This window comes from Pangasianodon hypophthalmus, chromosome 12 (assembly GCF_027358585.1).
Source record: "Pangasianodon hypophthalmus isolate fPanHyp1 chromosome 12, fPanHyp1.pri, whole genome shotgun sequence".
NCBI lineage: Eukaryota > Metazoa > Chordata > Actinopteri > Siluriformes > Pangasiidae > Pangasianodon > Pangasianodon hypophthalmus.
Window position 1 is genome coordinate 8,505,778 of NC_069721.1, and position 20,684 is coordinate 8,526,461.

Here is a 20,684-nt window from a genome sequence, read left to right on the forward strand (position 1 = left end):
CATCTTTTATCCATATTTACACTCTTGGCTGTCCTTTAATATGAGTTGTCTGTGTGGGTTGTTTCTGTGTTCTGCTTTTATTTATGCTTTTTTTAATCTATCTTCTTGGGCTTGTGCATGATTGAGTTCATTAAAGAAGCTTAAGGTCGCTGAAAGTCCTATTATATTTTAAATATATCAGCTGTTCTGGTTTACATATCAGGCATTCTGTTACTCAGTGATTTGTTTTTGCTGTAGTTAGAGCTACGTGTGGTGACCTGGCTGGGATGTAGCTTCCCAGAATGAGCAGTCAGCATGTTGGGATCCGCACACACTGAATAGAGCTCCCACTTCACCATGGAAACCAGCATGTGACATGAGAAAAGGGAGCAGTGGAAATATAGTTTAATGAAAAACGAGCCAGATCAAACTCCTGAAGCCGTCTGAGCAACAGTATTCTATTGAATTATCTAAGCCATCGTTTTTAAAAACTTTTAGATTTGATGTTAATTACTGAACTCCAGTGGGTATCATTAGTGATAAATTTGAGAGATTAATGTTTTTCTGTGATTAAACCTAATTAAGGCTCAGTAATAACATTTAACATTTGTCATTCGGTTCTGTCTGTGGTAACAGAAAGGAGCGGCCTGTGTCTCTGGGGATCTTCCAGCTGCAGAGCGGTGATGTGAGGACCCCCGAACTGCAGAGGGAGCAAGTAGCGACTCCAGGGACGGACGCATGGAGGTTCAACGACTTGAGTCATCCTCATTCCAACACCAGCCTCAAGGTGGGCAAAACACACTGTTATTCCTTACTATTACAGTTCATCTTCATTGTTTATTCATTTACTTTTCTCACTAGCCACCTCTTATGTAATTAACGAATGCGGTTCTGTTAGCGATGATGCATACTGAATGCGCAGTCTTTCTCCCAGGATCGAACTCGATGACGACATTGCTGGTTTGTACTGAGAGCTTGTCTTTTTGAAAGGATCCGGACACAACGTGTATTAAAATAGCAGGCGCAGCAGTGTGCCAGCAGAGAGGAAGCCTTTTCTGAGTTGGAGGCTCTGCTTGCTACGTCCTGCATGCTTAAATAGAGAGTGAATGAGGATGAGAGTAACGGTTACAGAATGTCCATTTTTCACTCCTCCTTCTCTCGAAGCTTCTGGTGAACACAAAGTCTGTGCAAAAAGAATCATTAACTGCTGTCATCCTCTTCATCCTAGTGCACAAATAAATCAAAAATCAAGAGTAAAAAAATCAGCCACATAACTCTTGTGTCTTATAGGCCATCTTGTCTTGATTTTCAAACAGAATTCATTCTTTTGTAGTCTCTAACTTTTACTGCATAGTTTCATTATGTGTAGTCTGGCAGATGATATCTCATATACAGGGTCAATCAATTTATTAAGCCAAGCTAAAGTGTCTATTTTTTTGCACCACACTGTCTTTTTGCTGTAGTTAGGATTATTTTGATATGTACACATACAGTAGATATAACTTTTTGTTATAAAATGCTATTTTGAGCAAGAAAAAAAGATCCTCTGAATCTTTTGAAACTGCCTGCAGTTTAGTAACTTGAGTGTTCAGCAACAGCACAGGCAATACCACAGTTCAGTTATACAGAGATAGATTTAAGCAATAGAACATGGAGGGAGTGTGTGATTGCGAATTAAGTCAAGGCCATAACACAACTTTGATTATTTTGCTGCTTTTGTACAGCAATTTACAAAGCAAAAGGAAAAAGTACAGCAAAGAAACTGCAAACATTGTTTCATATATCTACTTTTAATGTAAGTTGTTTCTGCCACCACAAAAAAAATTGTTCCATGACAAGTAATAATATTATTAGAAGGTGAAAAAATATATTTGTAAATTAGCAGCAACTACAGCTAACATAGTTATTGGGTTTGGTCGAAAAAGGCCAGCTGAATTCTCTTTCAGTATAATGTCACTTACAAATTAAACATATATTTCTCTATTTTCATGCCAGGGCCAGTGTGAGTTACTTGTGTGTTACTATTTTGGATGGATAAAACTGCTGTGGTCTGTAAGCTGCCCGTCTCTTATTTAGATGTTTGCTACAAAACATGAACTTCATAGTTATAATATTCATAAATGCAGGTATAGCTTAGGCTGCTACTTCTACAACTACCACCACTACCACTTCTGGTACTACTACCACTACTATGTCTACTGCTACTACCAATTCTTCTACTACTACCACTACTAGTACTAGAAATACCATGTCTACTACTACTACTACCCCCACCACCACTACTAGTACTTTACTCTCCTACTACTACCATTACTGCTAGTACTACTACCACCACTACCACTTCTACTACTACTACTAGTACTACCACTACCAACTCTTCTTCTACTACTAGTACTACCCCCACCACCACCACTAGTACTTTACTCTCCTACTACTACCATTACTGCTAGTACTACTACTACTACTAGTAGTACTACCACCACCACCACTACCACTTCTACTACTACTAGTACTACCACTACCAACTCTTCTTCTACTACTACTACTACCACCACCACTTGTACTGCTACTACTACTACTTGTAGTGCGACTGCTTCTACTACTGCTACTATTGCCACTTCCAGTACTACCCACAACCACTACTAGTAGTACCACTACCACTTCTGCTCCTTCTTCTTTTACTACAGCTACTAACATCATTACTACTACTACCACTCACAATAATAATAATGATAATATTAATAATAATAGTAATAAAAGGAAGAATGTCACACTCTTTTTCTAAATCTGACCAAAAAGTCAGATGCAAGTTGTATGTTATGCTTTCTACCATTTTTAAATGCTCTGTAAAGGCTTTTTACTTTGAAACAAAAGCTTTGAAATTTATGAAAAGCAGGAATGACTACACAGTAAAACATTAGCAATAATGGCTACAGGTGTCCTCTAACTGCACACACCAATTAAAATCCACTACAGGGAATTTTAAAGGCACTCACTAGATGAGTCTGTCCGTTAATTGCTATCATTGTGTCCTCTATATGGTTTTCACTGAAGAAAATGAAAGCTGATCTAGAGCGTGATTATGCTGATTAAATGGGATATTATAGTCACAGCTACAGGGATAAAGTCTCACTTTATGTTCACATAGAACACAATATCATAACTGTCCAGTGCAGCAATGTGATCATACACTCACTGTCCACTTTATTAGGAACCCCTGTACACCTGCACATTCATGCAGTTATCTAATCAGCCAATCATGTGGCAGCAGCACAATGCATAAAATCATGTAGATACAGGTCAAGAGCTTCAGTTAATGATCACATCAAACATCACAATGAAGAAAAAGTGTGATTTCTGTGACGTTGATTGTGGCATGTGGTAGTGGTAGTGGAACCTTCTGCTGTTGTACCCCGTGCACCTCAAGGATTGATGTGTTGTGTGTTCTGAGATGCCTTTCTGCTCACCACAGTGGTAATGAGTGATTGAGTTACTGTAGACTTCCGTTCAGCTCAGACCAGTTTGGTCATTCTCCTCTGATCTCTCTCATCAATAAGGTGTTTCAGCCTACAGACCTGCCATACACATGATGTTTTTTTGTATATTGACTGTTGTTTGTGAAATTCCCAGGAGATCAGCAGTTTCTGAAATACTCCAGCCAGCCATTCTGGTGCCAACATCCATGCCATGATGTTGGTAAATGATAACTATTATGACTTAATGTGTTGCCTTTACAGGGTGTCTGGGTGTGTACCTGGTAGAAATGGGCTTGAGTTGTTGTTTGAACGTGTTCATTAGTAATAGATCAGGTGCAGTCTGCGTTCCAGTTCATCCCAAAGGTGTTCAGTGGAGTTGAGGTCAGGGCTCTGTGCAGGACACTCGGGTTCTTCCACTCCAACTTTGGCGAACCGTGTTTTTAAGGAGCTCATTTTGTGCACACGGGCATTGACATGATGGAACAGGTTTGGACCTCTAAGTTCCAGTGAAGGGAAATTGTAATGCTACAGCATACAAAGACATTCTTTGGCAGCAGCAGTTTGGGGAAGAACCACATATGGGTGTGATGATCAGGTGTCCACATTCTTTTGGCCATAGAGTTTTTATGCTGCAATCTTGAACTGTACTGTTTTGAATAGACTGACCTAGACCGACCTTGAGGTTTGTGTCTTCGTTATTGATATACTTCATGGAACAAGCTGATGTGGAGATCAGATTTCAGCTCCTCGAAGCAAAACTAAAGCCAAAAATGCTTTCAGTGACAGTCTGACTATTATTAATTGCTAATGTGATAAAAGATGAGGCTTTAATGGAATTATATCACTCCAAAGGTTTCCCACACTTTTTTTTGTTGCCTTTTACTGTATCACGTGCGATATAGATATTACTAAAGGCTGTATTAATTAAATGTTTTTGCACTTTTTTACTTTTAAAACTAAGACTAATTTTTGTTATATTTTGACCTGAGCTATTGTAACTATGTGTGTATATATATATATATATATATATATATATATATATATATATATATATATATATATATATATATATATATATATATATGTATGTGTGTGTGTGTGTGTGTGTGTGTGTGTGTGTATATATATATATATATATATATATATATATATATATATATATATATATATATATATATATATATATATATAATGTATGTATGAAGTGCAGCAGGTTTTGTTATGCCCAGTAGTGGATGAATTTCGCCAAAACACTGTTACTGTGAGACTGTTACTGTTGTTGACAATTGGACGTTATCAGTTAATTCTCAAAAGCCAGTCCAATTTCTCGGTTGCTTTAATCCCCACCTCAGATTCAGTAACACAAAGGAGCGTTCATGTTTTCTACGCCTCCTGCTGAGGAGACACAGGCTGTCCTTTGTGACCTCTATGACTCGACATTTCTCGCAGATTTACCGTTTCCCACACAAGGTGGCCTGTTTGTCTCTCCCACACACTGGCTATGAAAGAAATAAAGTAGGCCACACCATAATATTACCAAGCTTACCTCAGGTTTTTTTTTTTGGCAAAGCAAGTGCCAGGCTTACAATGGTGGACAGACGCTGCCATGGCAACAAGACAGGCTACGATAGCATGTTGCAAACAGGCGGTGACCTCCCATCAGGCATCTCTTTTATATGTGTGAGACTTGGGAAAGCAGAGTGGGAGGAGAAAGGAAGACACTTGAGCATTCAGGCTGCTGTGTGCTGCAGCACGTACAGGATTATTTGTTGCTGCATAACAAATTAATTTTAATGAGAGGCATGCTCTTCATAAAGCACACAGATACAGTCGATTTTTGTTTGAAAAGGCAATATTAATAAAACATTCTTACGATAGCTGCTCAAGGACAAGGTGTTCCTCTGTTTCAGCTAATTAAACAATTAATAATATATGAAAGTCAGCTGAAAATAATTTATAAAGTGCTATGTATCTAAGGTTGCTTTCACATATGCAGTGTTTAGTCTGAATCTGGTGTGTTGTTCCCCGTAGTGTGGTTCATGTAGGCAGGTGAGAACACAGCAGTAACACTCGGGTACAGACCAAAACAAGCAGTCTGGGAGAGTTCTGAATATATGGTCCAAAAAACATGAGAAAATAAAAGCTGCAGTGCACAGAAGGTTTTAAATTAGTATTTAATTATCTAATCCTTTATTTAATGTTGACTCCATGTTCTCAGGGCTCAGGTGATTTTTGTGTTTCTTTCCCTTTTTTCCAATCACTGTTTCTAACAGACGAATGAAAGACATTTACGAGTATTTTTTTCAGCAATAACCACCAGTGGTTTTTTTTTTTGGTTCATTTAATTATGTGCAGTACTGTTTTTTTTTTTTTTCCCCTCACCATTATGTTGGAATAAGGAGATATCTTAAGAGAACTTGAAAATATTTAATGACAGTTTTTTAATTAGCAAAAGATCTCTTTATAAACTGGTCAAAAATCCAGTTTCACTACCTTAAAACCAGCTGGGATGTCTTTACCTGGAACTGGTTGATACCACGGTTATGATTGACTAAAATCATTTCTTTCTTGCAAGAATAGTATATGTGACTAATTAAAGCACACAACCTAGCAGGGAAAGAGTATATAACAACTATTTATTACTGTTCTACAATAGGCCATGTGTTAACAACAGCTCCACGTCTAGGTGTAACAACAAGAGCATGAAAATTGATTTGCAGTTTAGCTCAGTGCAACTGATTAGGCCAGTGGATACATGTGAATGCATCTCTTTCTCCCTGGGCAGCTGGAAGCAGCTGAAAGCAAGAATAAGAGTTCACACAAGACTTTGGATTTCCCCTGGACTGATATCAGTAAGGTAGCTGTCAGTTGCATCATGAGCCTCATGGTAGCTGCAGTCCAAACTAATGTGTGCTCTTTGGTCAGTTAATGTTTCTAGCTGTATGCCATCTTAAAAAATTCATAGACCATAATCAATCCGCATGCAACCATTCTAATTTGAATTACAGTGTACGTGCGTGTGAGTTAATGAATGAAATGTAAATATATTTATGCTTGTATATTTATATTTAAACATATTTATGCTTGTGTTCTTTGTATCTAGAGATAGACTGACAATAAAATATGAACAGTTTTACTTCTACAGTCCCAAGCATGTACTTGTGGATCATGACATTAATGGCATGACTGTATAAAAAATGGTGAAACGTGGTTGATCAGGATTTGAACCATGTTTCTGTTTTATTGATGGATTCTGTGGGCTGTGTTTTAATAGACAGGATAGTAATTTATAGCTTGATCATAGGTCAGCGTTTAGTATCCAGACTCAGTAAGCACTTGTTTGCTGATTACTCGGTCTCCTATTTTCAGGATGAACTCTCAGACGCTAATCAGAGAGGCTCTAAATCGGCTACGCCGATGTCCACAGCACCCTCAGACGCTGCCTCAGCATCCGTAGAAGTGTCCCAGACTGAGAAGTCGGAGGGACTGAACAGGAACCTGAACTCCAGCAGCAGAAAGCCAGACAGCAGTAAGAACATTAAAGTACAGGAAGCTGGAGCAACAGAGGTGCCTCCTAAAGGTGAGTCCTGTTGTTTTAAACTACAGACTCTACCATCACCTGCTCATTACAGCCATCTCTGTACATCTTTATCCTTAGATAGTTGGAGAGTTTTCTACAGTGTCATGTTGGTAATTGTTCTGGTAAAATTAAATAAATAGATATCTCCTGAGAAACACAGCCAAGATATTGACAGGTTCAGGCACATTAAATTTAAGCAATAAACTCAGTGTGTGCCAAATTTCTGGCAATGTTTTTTATTTATTTATTTTTTAACTTTCCGACAAGTCTATATGCACGTCTGTATATAAATACGAATGTAAATATGTCTGTAAATACATTCGGTGGGATTCTCTCATTCAAATTTTTCAGTTTAATTAAATTCAATTGAAAAAGTATATCCTGGTATTTGGTAAAAGTCTTCCAGCTAACAGAGGTGCTCTGAGCATGACATGAAACACACACACACACACAAACACACGCTCACACACTCTCTCTCTCATTTCAGTCGCATCAGCAATCAGCAAAGCAGAATTGCAATCAAATGCCTGTTTTCACAATCCTAAGAGTTTTATTGAATAATTGGATTAGTGAAGATGTGTCAGACACGTTTGAGACTTTTGTGCAGCTCCTTTCAGCTGTTTGCAACTACATGGTTCACTGTACTAATCCACAAAAGATATTTTGTCCATCTGAATAGATGTCATTGAGAACACTGAGAAATCAGAGGTGCAGGCGATTATTGAGTCGACCCCTGAACTTGACATGGACCTGAGTGGCTGCAAAGGCTCCAGGTATGCCCTTATTGATTCAGTCGCTTTAACACACAGTGCTTTATCAGAACTGTGATGTAATTACTGAAGCACGGAGGAGGAGCAAGGATTTCTAAACCTAAATCTCTGTCTCTTCTCCTTTACGAAGTAGCATAAAGTCTGAGCAAAGTAGTATAGATAGTGCTAAGTGTTTTAACCGAGACAGCTTCACTTGTTGAAGTCTTTATTTTCCGTTCCTTAGTATGCGTGTCCTCTGCATTCTTCCTCAGCACTCCTACTAAGGGGATTGAGAACATGGCTTTTGATCGCAACACTGATTCCCTGTTTGAGGAGCTCTCGTCAGCAGGCACGGACCTCATCGGAGATGTTGACGAGGGTGCTGATCTGCTGGGTAACTATTCGTTATTGACTGTGCAGTGTGTCAGGTTGTGCACTGAAAGAGAAACGTGTGGAATATGGAGAAATATTTACCTTTTCACCAATTTGTCTTTAATTGCTGTTTTTCTTGATTTAAATTAAGTCTTGGACTAAATTACTGGTCTGTGAGGATTCTGTTTCCAGAGAACCAGTGCTTAACTGTTGTTGATATGTTCTTCTTTGTCCCTCAGTCCTTTCTCCATTCCTCAATAACGATAATCATGATCCATTATATCTGATCTTTTTTTCCCCCTCCTATTTATTTTTTGCCACTTTCTGTTCCTTAATGAATACTTTGGTGTGTTTGTATTACTGACATACTGTGTATGTAATTTGCCACATTTTCTTGCCTGACTTTACAGAATTATGGCTGTTTTTCTGTTTAAATTTCTTTACATGTCAAATTTAATCTTAATTTAATTTTTAAATTTGTTTTTAATTTGCTGTTTGTGTCTTATTTTACATTCATGCTGAAAGGTTCAGTTTAGTGTCTACACTTAATGTAATTGTAACTTTTTTCCTAATACCACAGTTTATTAATGCCCCCTTTAAGTGCTTTTTACATCCTGCGTGTGTGTGTGTGTTGGTGTAAGGTGCTAGGATGTGCTAATGTTTATATTAAAGATCTAATTCATAGCTCAGTAGCTAAAGGTTGAGTTTAAATCCCATGCCTGCCATAGCATAAATATAGTAAAAATAATAAAAACGTATATTATATTATGACTGTATATTATAATAAAAATGGTAGTAATGTGTGAGATTCTATGCAACACACTAATCCCATTTCTTAATATATACTGAAATATACGGTTATGGAATTTTCAGAATATCATCATCTTTCAGCCTGTTTTTTTATCTAAATGAATTGTATTGTTGAAATGTGTATTACTTTTATGCAGGTATGGGTCGTGAAGTAGAACACCTGATCCAGGAGAATGCCCAGCTCCTAGAGACAAAGTAAGATACTGTCATCTTCATTAGAGCTGATTTTCTGCACACTGATTGTCACACAGACCTGCCATGGTCTGTGATGTGATTCTTGGTTTCGCAGCAGATGTCTGATGTTTCTACTGTTCTGTACTGCCATCTATTGTGTATTCATGGAATAACAATTCAAGACAAAAGGAGAAGAGGCACTGGCTAAAACCTTGAGATTTTGTCTGTGTGTGTGTGTGTGTGTGTGCACCCACTGCAGAAATGCTCTTAATGTAATGAAGAATGACCTAATTAGTCATGTGGATCAGCTGACCTGTGACAATGAGGTTCTACAGGGTGAGATGGAAGTCCTTAGGCAGGCAAAAGACAAACTGGAGGAGAAGAACAAGGAGTTGGAGGAGGAGATTAAAAGGTGAGACTGAAAGTGCAGATTGAGTGAAATGGGGAAAAAAAAAGCATTTTTATATGCTGCACTTTATTTTGCTTTTACTTTGTAAGCATATGTATCTTAACAGGGTGCATTTATCTTTGTTCAGTGCTAGCCATGTGATGTTTGTGTTGTCTTTGTATCAGCTAGGATAATATTTGTTTTGTTTCTATAAAGCACTCGTTCTCAAAGTGAGTTGTTACAGTGGTAGAAATGACAGTGCACCATTATCTCTAGTGAGTTCTTATAGTTATTAGCCTGTTGGGCTGTTCACTTGAATTGAATGTGTTTAATCCACAACTCAATAAGTCAAAAACAAGTAGGTCTCTAAATAATGTCAGCTTAGATCTAATGTGTCAGTGGAAAGTTCAGAACTAAAAAGAATAATAACCCCAATAAATAGCCACAATATTATTGTACACATTTAAATAGGGAGCTTAACAAGTATGTGTGTACAGGATGCTAAGGCTGTTCATTGTAACAGGGTTCGGGCAGAGTTAGAGGTGGCCAAACAGAAGACAAAAGAGGACGATGATGTGAGTGTATTGCCCTCCATGACTAAACATATACACTGGGTCATATGATTAGCAGTTAGTAATAGAAATTATGTTAAAGATCAGATTTTGGTGCTTTTAAACACTGAGACTTTGGGATTTCTGGCTGCAGAGTGACGTTCCCACAGCCCAGCGCAAGCGCTTCACACGGGTGGAGATGGCCCGAGTCCTAATGGAGAGGAACCAGTACAAGGAGAGACTGATGGAGCTGCAAGAGGCTGTTAGGTGGACAGAGATGATTCGGTGAGCAGTGAGTTTGTGCTGACACAGAGCTGTTCGTCTTTTCAGACCAAAGCAGATGCACTGATTATTATGAAAGCTAACCTTTTTTTTAACATCTTTCACTGTTGATAGAAAGCTAACTATGGGGAATGCCTGATACACTATACTGCCTAAGGTTTGTGGACACCTGACCATGACACCCATATGTGCTTTTTGAACATCCCATTCCAGATTTAGTGCCCCTTGCTGTTATAATAACCTTCACTCCTCTGGGAAGGCTTTCCACTAGATTTTGGAGCGTGGCTGTGGGGATTTGCACTCATTCAGCCATAAGAGCATTAGTGAGATCAGGCACTGATGTTGGGTGAGGAGACCTGCCATGTAGTTGGTGTTCCAGTTCATCCCAAAAGTGTTCAGTGGGTTTGAGATCAGGGCTCTGTCCTGGACACTTGAGTTCTTTCACACCAACCTTGGCAGTCCATGTCTTTATAAATTTCTCTTTGTGTACAGGGGCATCGTCATGCTGGAACAGATTTGGGCCTCTTAGTTCCAGTGAAGAGAAATCTTAAATCTACATCATACAAAGACATTCTATACAATTGTGTGCTTCCAACTTTGTGGCAACAGTTTGAGGAAGGAACCCATGTGGGTGTGATAGTCTGGTGTCCACATAAAAAACAAACCTAAACTAGTTTTACAAGTTGGAAATGTGTTATACCATAATTTAAACATGACGTGGGCATCTAAGTTTTCGAGTCCTGATATCTGTATTTGCTTCAGCTAAAATGAAATATTGTACCACATAAGGGGACTAACTATTTATTTATTATGGACTTCCTTTTATTATTACGGCCTTTTCATCTCAGTACTACATTCGGGTCCCTGGAGGACTAGTGGTTAGGCCACGGCACTCTCATTCCCGGCCAGGAAACCCACCCCATCCACTGCACTCCCAGTGCCAGTCTCCCAGTGCTGGTCCCAAGCCTGGATAAAAATTGGGGAGGGTTGTGTCAGGAAGGGCAAAAGGCGTAAAAACTGTGCCAAATCAAACATATGTGGACCAATGATCCGCTGTGGCGACCCCTAACAGGAGCAGCTGAAAGAACAGCAACAATAACATCCCAGTACTGTATTATTTTCATGAGTGCTTTTCTAGCACTAGTACTACCTACTTGAAAAGCAAGTTTTGTAATGGTGTTCTAAAGTATTTAAACATCGAGCTGTGTGTTTCTGTGTAGAGTCTGAAACACCATGTTTAGAACATTATGGAAGGTTAGTTGGTTATGGTGGATTATGACTGATGTTCTGTATATGACATTTTACTTTTGATTCTGTATTTCTTCCTTACGCAGGGCCTCAAGAGAGAACCCAGCCCTGACTGAGAAGAAAAAATCCAGTATCTGGCAATTGTAAGCTTTCCCTCTGGATTGAACGTTCTTATTGCCCTCTATGTTTTGGCGTTCATTCATTATCTCCTCCTCTCCTTTTCATGTGTTTATTTGTTTTCGATTTTTTTTCATCCAGGATGTAGGTAAAATTTTAAAAATGCTAGTAAATCCACTCTTGCAGTTGGGCTGGCTTTTAAAACGAAAACATGCTCTTGGATTTGGGAATGGTGTTCCTTGAAACTTTTACAACAACTTTTTACTGCCAAGCTAACACTTTACATAAGAGTTAATTAGAACAAAATTCAAAGTCTACTGCAGTACAATCCCCACACTTTCTTCGCACAAGACTATTGTTTACCTCTTTAGTCTTTGATATCAAAACCCTGTGTACACTTGGCCATTCCCAGGTCTTGGTCTTGGGATTTATGTGAATTTTCTGGCTGTGGTGTGATTTGGATTTGGATAAATATTTGGGGTTTTGCATACTCAAAATTCCTTTATTCTCCTGTGTGTCCCTTTCATGTACCCTTCATCCTACCTCCTGTTGTCCTGTGTGTTTGTAGAAGGTGTGTGGGTGGGTGGGGAGAGAGCTTGTGTAGACTGCAGGCTTGAGTGGATGTTTTTTGTAGATCATAACATGGTGTGCATGTACGATTCCTTAATGCATTTTGATAAAAAGAGTCATATAAAGTACAGTTATCAAATCTACAAAATGACTTAGCAGTACAAGATATTTAATAATTTTTCAGATATTTTGAATGTAAACAGCAACTAATTATTGATGAGTTGAACAAGTGGAAATCAAACTATCAGTACAAAGTGTATGTACGAGTCTCTACACAAATCAGCTAATCATAGTATGAGTGTCCAGCTTATTCTATTGGTTCTCTAACATTTATGTTCATTTGGTGGATCGCATGAGCAGCATTTGCAATGGTTTGACATCTCAATCTCGGGTGGATCGCGAGTTGTTGCTAAGCAGGGTGGGGGCATGCCCTATGTTTGGGAAATGACCCACTGACCCCCCTAACTGTTCACCTATGACATTAACACTGCTGCTGCTACTGCGTGTGTCTGCATATCAGTCCTTGTGTGTTGTCTCTCTCTGTCCCCCTCTCTCTTTCTGTTTCTCTCTTTCTCCTCCTCTCTGTCTTTTTTCCTCTCATCCCCAGTTTTAGCAGGCTCTTCAGCTCGTCCTCCAGTGGTGCAGCCAAAAAGCCAGAGGCTCCTGTTAATGTTAAGTACAACGCCCCCACCTCACACATTGTGCCCTCCGTTAAGAAGAGGAGCAGCACCCTTGCTCAGCTGCCCAGTGACAAATCAAAGGCTTTTGACTTCCTCAATGATGAGTGAGTGAGCTCTCTTTGAATCTCCTCTAAAACAAGCTGTCGGGGATTAGATGTAAGACACGCCTGTGTGTTTGTGTTTGTAGTCCGGAGGTGGAAAACATCGTGTCACGTAGAGAACAGAAGAGAGCTCAGTACCAGCAGGTGAAGGCTCATGTCCAGAAAGAAGACGGTAGGATACAGGCCTATGGCTGGAGTTTGCCTCAGAAATATAAGGTATGTTCCTAAAGTCTGGAAAATTGCCTGAAATATACATTCCAGGCATTCAGAAGTTTATGCTACAAAAAAATTTAAATCTACAAGACTAACTGCTATTGCATTGGATTGAAAGTGAAAATTCCCCTTCCCAAACTGACAACAAATGCATAAATTTAATGGATAAAGTATATATAGTATGCATGCCAGATTAAGGAACTAAAATGATGAAATGTTTATCAATGCTACTTGGTTCATGAAATAGTTTTTTTCTTTACAAGCTACCTGATTTAGACAGAAACTACTCTACCAAATCATTTCAGGAATATTTAGTCAAACTAGTAGCTTTGTTACCTGTAGCAATGCTACTGTCTGACATTGCATCTCTTCAATGTCAGCAAAGTTAAAGCTTCCACAAATTCCAGCTCCTTCATACATCACTACTGGTCAGTCACTACAGAGATCAGCAGCATGTTCGGATATTTCTGTTTGAGAGAATTCTATCTCCAAAGTTTGCTGCTGATGATCATTTAAAGCATCTGATGTTTTGCTGAATTGAGTTTCTCTCTTTCACAAAAGGTTTCCAATGGTGCACAGGGAGACAGTAAGGTGAAGAATTTACCAGTCCCTGTTTACCTCAGACCTTTGGATGAGAAAGATGCTTCCATGAAGGTAAGAAGAAGAAGTTTTGAGAAATCAACTCAGAAACACTACCTAGGATGACTGATTGACCTTAGATGTCCATGTGTGTGTAGCTGTGGTGTGCTGCTGGTGTGAATCTGTCAGGAGGAAAGACCCGTGATGGAGGTTCTATTGTAGGAGCGAGTGTGTTTTATAGAGATGTCTCAGGACTGGAGAGTGGCAGTCTGAGCCCCCGAAAGGCAAGAGGCTCTCAGAGCAGTTTAGACAAACTGGAGCAGGAGCTCAAGGTAGAAGTCAGAAGACTTTTTGTAGAAATGGTTATAAAGAAGTGTTGTAGATATTCCAGGCTGACCTGGGTATTGTTATTGTGTGTTTATCAGGAGCAGGAGAAAGAGCTGAGGCAGCAGGATGAGCTTTCCAGTCTGGTGTGGATCTGCACCAGCACTCACACCACCTCCAAGGTCATAGTGATTGATGCCAACCAGCCTGGAAAAATCCTGGAGAACTTCTTCGTCTGTAACTCTCACTTGCTCTGCATCTCCAGTGTGCCAGGTGTGAAGAGAAAGCACTTTTGCAGGAAGTCACAAGAGAAATTATACAGAGAATGCTTTCATCTGAGTTTTTACTGGAATGTTGGATGATTGTGCTGCAGGTGCTCGGGAGACAGATTACCCTGCTGGTGAAGAAGTGCCTGCAAACAGCGATGCAGGTGGGGCTGAGGGGGCGTCACAGACTGGCGTTGCAGCCAACAGCAGCTCCGCTGGCTCTGAGCGTGTTCTGGATGGCATCACTGTGGTTGGCTGCTCTGTCGAGGGAGCTGTCGCTGTTCCCCAAACTGCAGGCACAGACTCCCTTGATGGTACGGGATCAGAAGTGTCTGATACCATATGGAAGGCTTTTGGAAAGCCTTAGTGAAGTTCACTGATTTGTAAACACTTGGGACTGTCAACTAATCACATTATTTTGTATCTAACTGCAGTTAATCATATTTGGTGCTTGAACTGCCCAACATTTTTTGAGTGTTTTGCATGGACATAGTCAAAAGGCCACTGTCTTTGTTCTATCGTCTGTATCGTCTGTGCTACTTGTGCTAAATTTCTTTGCAGTTTTTACTGCTTTGCTACATGCCTGAAATGCTCAATATAATTTGCTGTAAATCCAAGTTAATTATGGTAATAGTTTTCTTTATTTCAACGACGAGTAGCTTTTTTCCCCATCATTTAGTCATTTCAAATTGTATCAAATGAGCAGCTAGTTTAGAAAGACTACAGATGGTTCAAAGAATCAAACTTGGAAAATGTGTTAATTGTGCCAACATAAATAGCAGCCTTAAAATGTATTTTGCTTTAACAGCCCTACAAAATATATAATGTTTTTTCAGTATAGCAACAGGAGATAATAACAGGGCACTTGTGTACAAGACAGTGCAGTCATACCATCCTTTGTATTTAATTTTCCTAATGTTTTACAGGGTCTCTCACTGAGCGCTCCCTCTTCTCTTTCCCCCTTTTCAGGTGACGTGTTGGAGCAGCGCAGGCAGGTCGGAGTGGCTGCAGCTGAAGAGGCCTTGGAGGCCACAGAGAGCAGCAACACCACGCCTGCAGAGGAAGGCCAGCCTGGGATCTACACTGAACATGTGTTTACTGATCCTCTGGGAGTCCAGAACAATAGAGACACACTGTCCTCTTACACACAGAGGTACTTTCACTGCTCACAGTGTACAAATGTTTGAGAAAAACATCTTGCTATGTAGTGCCTAATACCTTAGCTATACAGTGTGTGCTGGAACTGAAAAGCTGTCTAAATGCTTAGCTTTAAAGCTTCCATAGAGTCACCATATTAAATTGGAGGCTTGTGTTTTCTTGCTGAATAATGCTTTAGGGAATGTGATCTTGTAAAAGATGGGGTGAGTTTAATACCCGACGAGCAAGACCTGATGAGAGAGGAGGCTAACAAAATGAGTAGTGTTCTGCCCACTATGTGGCTGGGGGCGCAGAATGGCTGGTGAGTTGCTCCTAGATCTGTCAGTCATTATCTCAACAAGTCGTGACCTGTGCCTAATGTCTTGCACTTGTCTGTTGCAGTATCTATGTCCACTCCTCAGTCGCACAATGGAAGAAATGTCTTCACTCAATAAAGCTGAAGGATTCTATTTTGGGGATTGTGTAAGTAGATTAGATTGCAATATATCACAAATTAATTTAGTTGTGCTACACAATAAATTCATGGTATCATCCCTTCGTCTCTCTCTCTCTCTCTCTCTCTCTGTGTCTGTGTGTGTCTGTGTATGTAGACACGTTAAAGGAAGGGTTTTAGTGGCCTTGGCTGATGGCACACTGGCAATATTCCACAGAGGAGTAGGTAAGGTTCTTGCAGACAAGAGCAGTTATGATATATTGTAATGTTCAAAATGGTTTATGCAAATAAAACTAAACACTATTAAGTGCGAACAATAAAGAAAACTCATTTTTAATTCATCCCAGACATTTAATGATCATGTGGTGTTGTGGTGTTTTCCCGTGTAGACGGTCAGTGGGATCTGACCAACTACCACCTGTTGGATCTGGGCCGGCCGCATCACTCCATCCGCTGCATGACGGTGGTGCATGATAAAGTGTGGTGTGGGTACAGGAACAAGATCTACGTTATCCAGCCCAAAGCGATGAAAATAGAGGCAAGAGAAACTTGTCATTACAGTATATGGATGTAAAACTGGTTGTAGTACTAGATGTATTCTGGTGTATTTTTATCAAGCCTTTTGTCTTAACCTTTTATATTAAGACCTTGTTAATGGTGTCAGCAATTAGTGTAGTTAGATGTGCAGGACAAATGATTTAGGCAATAATTTAATCAAGGTAAGCTGATTATGGGATGTTACTAGGTCTACATGAGTCTCTCGATAATCAGATTTCATTTAGTAGAATTGTTAGTATCTTATCTTAGCTGTTAGTTTAACTACATTTTCCTGTAGTGACTTAGCAGCCCTGCTGAACTACTTTGTCGATAAGATTGTATGTATGATTAAAAAAAATCATATTATGGATTTCTTGTTTCACACTTGAGTCTTGAATTGGCTCTCTAGTCTCTGTAATGGTACATATTTATTTGGGAGTTTTTATGGAATTGGACATAATGCTGTCTTTTCCTGAGTATATTCTGTTTGAATCCAAAGATGGAAATTATCTTTTTTTTCTTATCTGGTTATGTACATGTAGTACCGTATAGGAAAATTGAAAGGTGTACATATACTGAATAACATGATAATTAGGATACAATCCAGTTGGCTTTAATAATTCTGCTTGCTTGACCACATAAAAATTAGGACCTTATTAGGATCAGATTATTAGTCCTCGAGTAAACACTCATTATTGGCTGTAAGATTTATGCAGGTTTCTCATATTCACGGTGCGCTTCCCCACGTGTAGAAGTCCTTTGATGCCCACCCACGCAAGGAGAGCCAAGTGCGGCAACTAGCCTGGGACGGAGACGGCATTTGGGTGTCTATCCGTTTAGATTCCACACTTCGGCTGTTCCATGCACACACCTACCAACATCTGCAGGACGTCGACATAGAGCCATACGTCAGCAAGATGCTGGGTGGGCACATTAACTCATAAATTACACACTTTCCCTCTGACAGCTGCTTTCCCTGCTGTCATTAACATGTTTTCTTCAGTGTGTCCTATCATTTGACTAATATCAAACTACCCTTTTGTTGGTGACAAATGAGTTTTTTTTATTTGTCTCAGGCACTGGTAAACTGGGCTTTTCCTTTGTGAGGATCACAGCACTGATGGTCTCGTGTAACCGCCTGTGGGTCGGAACAGGGAACGGCGTCATCATCTCTATTCCTCTCACAGAGAGTATGTGATTTAAAGTCTCTTCTGCATAAGTGTCATTTACACACACTGACTGTTGCAAGCTCATTAGCTGACTGCTATAGTTAATATGCAGCTGCTTTTTTTTTTGTCATGTTAAAAGCATGCTAAATTTAAAACATAATTAAAAAGACATAGCATCTTTATCAATGTTTATTTTTTTTTTCCAACAAAGCAAAGACAGTCACCCAGGGAACGTCCAACCGGCCAGGCGGCGTGATCCGTGTCTATGGTGATGAAAACAGCGATAAAGTGACAGCGGGCACGTTTGTCCCTTTCTGCTCCATGGCCCATGCACAGCTCTGTTTCCATGGCCACCGAGACGCAGTCAAGTTCTTCACTGCTGTTCCAGGTATGACCCATGACTCTTCAGTGATGCTCTTTATTGTTTCTTTTTCTAGCTTTTTACCTGATGTTTTGCCATACTTGAATTGTCTGATTTTCTTGCTGATCAATATTATTGGAACAAGACAACATTGAATGTTGTCCAGCTGATGTACATGGATTTCCTTCTGTTGTTTGTTCATATATTGACGTATTTTTGCCTTCTGTTTGCCATGTGTATTTTCTTGCTCCTATCGTAGGCCATGTTATCCCATCTGCTGGAGCAGGAGGCGAGGCAGGCGGTGACAAGCCAGCAGCAGACTCGCCCACACCAGAGTTCTCTAAGTCAGTCCTAGTTATGAGCGGTGGAGAAGGCTACATTGACTTCAGAATGGGTTAGTGTCTTACCCTCAGGCATTATATGTTGTATATCTGCTGTAAACTATGTCACATTTTTCCCCACCACATCTGTTTCCCCATTTCAGGCGATGAAGGAGGTGAGGGGGAGGACCTGACTGAACCCACTCTGAAGCTGCAGCCTTTCCTGGCAAAAGCAGAGCGCAGTCACCTTATAGTGTGGCAGGTCATGGTCAATGAAGACTGAGCTTCGATGCTTTTACACTCGGGCAGCCATTGCCAGCCAAACATTTCAAAAAGAGTTGCCCTTCTGTGTATGTGTTCTTATTTCTTTTTGATTTTATGTCTTTAGCTGAAGGGCCACAGTTATTGCGTCCAGCTATCAGGAAGTTGCATTCAAGTCTTTGCACATTCACTTTTGTGGCAATACGAGTCTCAATTCTGCGTGCACCTAAACAGATGGATCCATCCATCCATCCATCAAACGCATCTAAGGCTGTGACGGCAGCACTGATGTGAACAGTCTGGACAATCCAGCGGGGGAGTTTTTGTATTTTAAAGGTTCTTTTCCAGCCAGTTTTGCTTTCTTTCATGGGTTTTTTTCCAATTCACAAAATAGCTGTCTGTCTGTCGCAGTCAAATCAAGATATCCATCAACACAGTGCACAAGTAGACAATTGTTAATTGAAATACTGTGTTCTGTGTAAATAGCTGTTGCAAGTGGCTGGAGGGTGAAATGTTTGAACAGCGAAAAGTACCTTCTTAAGAAATAGCTGCTCCTAGGCTAAGTCAAGGCTTGCAAAAAGCTTGCATGCCCTAGTGCCTGCTCTTGTCTTTAGGCTGCTGTGCTGTATTCTAAACCGCCCCACCATTCTCCAATTTTTTTCTTCCCAGATAATATCGAGAGACACAAAACAAAGCAGCATTTTCATCTGTTGTACTTGCATATATATGCTGTTCTGTGATTACAGAAAGGGTTGATAAATGGCAGAGTATCTATTTATATATTAATGTTAAATTTACCAAAGGAATTCAGAAAATTTGTAATAATTTTGTATGACTGTGGATGATCAGATCATGCCCTTCTGAAAATAGGAACAGATTTAACTCAATACATCAGTCATAGTTCAAAGGAAACCTGTTATGCAGTATTGCTAGGATCATGAACTGGTCATAGGCACAGTGGGGATTTTTCTTTTCACTGCTTGGTTTCCTCAAAAGAGCACCTCTCTTGTGTGTAGATTTAGAGACTAAATGCCTATTTTTATTACACTTTTGTACCTTTTGTCTTTTAGACTCTAACCACAGGCCTCTAGTGCGCTAAAAGAGTTGGCTAACATTTTGCTGATGTTATGCTGCTGTTATGCTAGTGTGGGTGTACTGGAGGGGCTTTTCTGCAGTCGTTCCTCTTCTCCACGAGAGGAGAAATGGCTTTACATTGCAACTGTAGCCATCTCAGTATTTATTTCTATGAATGAGCCTTTGCAGATAAGAATGTAACTTTGTATATTGAATATAAATATATATGAAATATAAATATGTACATGAAACATAGTTGGCTTGGATTTGTTGTTTTGATAGATTATCCTTAGTAGTGGTTACTTTAATGGTTGTTTGATATGCGAATGGAAGACTCGGAATGATTAACCCTAGAAATGTACATTTACTGAGCTATGCACTATTTTATAAAGACCCAGAGTGTGAATGTTTTTGTTTCTCTGCAGGTATGTATGTGAGTGTTGGATGTTTTGAGTGTATTTGCTGGGTATGTAGAGTTGTGTGTATGTTGTACTGTAATCCTCCAGGCCACTCCAGATCAGTGCGTGTAAAGATGGGTGTGGCTGCAAATGTCCCACCCGAAGCCCACTGTAAGGTTACGGTGAAATCGCCTGTCCCTCAGACATGTACAGTGCCCTATTCCCATCAAAGCATCTTAGCCTTACACTTTTTTTAACATCTATTAAACTGACATTTTGGGGAAAAGTGTGTTCTGTTTTTTTTTTTTTTTTTTTCTTCTGTCCCTTTCATATTTAACCACCATAAGCAGATTTGGCATAACCTTAAGAAATCTATTTGCAGTGTGTTCCTATTTATATAACATCAATAATGTCTTCTATGAAAGTACAATTTAGGAATCATCTGGGGGAAAAGAATCATTCAAATCAATTTAATATAATTTCAATAGCTCTTTTTTTTCTAATCCTCTTGCAT

The 20,684-nt window shown here is 39.6% G+C and overlaps 1 protein-coding gene across 4 annotated transcripts in view; it reads left to right on the forward strand.

Moving 5' to 3' along the window:
• Window positions 1-20,456, forward strand: part of spag9b (sperm associated antigen 9b) — a 42,212-nt gene extending 21,756 nt beyond the window's left edge. For 2 of the 4 annotated variants that reach the window (XM_053239004.1, XM_053239005.1), the window contains 26 exons: window positions 616-766; window positions 6,241-6,312; window positions 6,825-7,035; window positions 7,715-7,808; window positions 8,057-8,178; window positions 9,104-9,161; window positions 9,400-9,552; window positions 10,052-10,103; window positions 10,234-10,364; window positions 11,696-11,752; window positions 12,904-13,080; window positions 13,164-13,293; window positions 13,852-13,944; window positions 14,028-14,201; window positions 14,295-14,466; window positions 14,567-14,773; window positions 15,429-15,612; window positions 15,796-15,918; window positions 15,999-16,079; window positions 16,208-16,275; window positions 16,440-16,588; window positions 17,340-17,511; window positions 17,664-17,777; window positions 17,968-18,144; window positions 18,377-18,511; window positions 18,602-20,456. In XM_053239004.1, coding sequence (XP_053094979.1) covers window positions 616-766; window positions 6,241-6,312; window positions 6,825-7,035; window positions 7,715-7,808; window positions 8,057-8,178; window positions 9,104-9,161; window positions 9,400-9,552; window positions 10,052-10,103; window positions 10,234-10,364; window positions 11,696-11,752; window positions 12,904-13,080; window positions 13,164-13,293; window positions 13,852-13,944; window positions 14,028-14,201; window positions 14,295-14,466; window positions 14,567-14,773; window positions 15,429-15,612; window positions 15,796-15,918; window positions 15,999-16,079; window positions 16,208-16,275; window positions 16,440-16,588; window positions 17,340-17,511; window positions 17,664-17,777; window positions 17,968-18,144; window positions 18,377-18,511; window positions 18,602-18,720 — 3,376 coding nt within the window. In that variant the 3' untranslated portion in view covers window positions 18,721-20,456. The remainder of the gene's footprint in view (window positions 1-615; window positions 767-6,240; window positions 6,313-6,824; window positions 7,036-7,714; window positions 7,809-8,056; window positions 8,179-9,103; window positions 9,162-9,399; window positions 9,553-10,051; window positions 10,104-10,233; window positions 10,365-11,695; window positions 11,753-12,903; window positions 13,081-13,163; window positions 13,294-13,851; window positions 13,945-14,027; window positions 14,202-14,294; window positions 14,467-14,566; window positions 14,774-15,428; window positions 15,613-15,795; window positions 15,919-15,998; window positions 16,080-16,207; window positions 16,276-16,439; window positions 16,589-17,339; window positions 17,512-17,663; window positions 17,778-17,967; window positions 18,145-18,376; window positions 18,512-18,601) is intronic. The other 2 variants (XM_026914896.3, XM_026914898.3) reach the window with 1 other exon arrangement.
• Window positions 20,457-20,684: the final 228 nt, after the last annotated feature.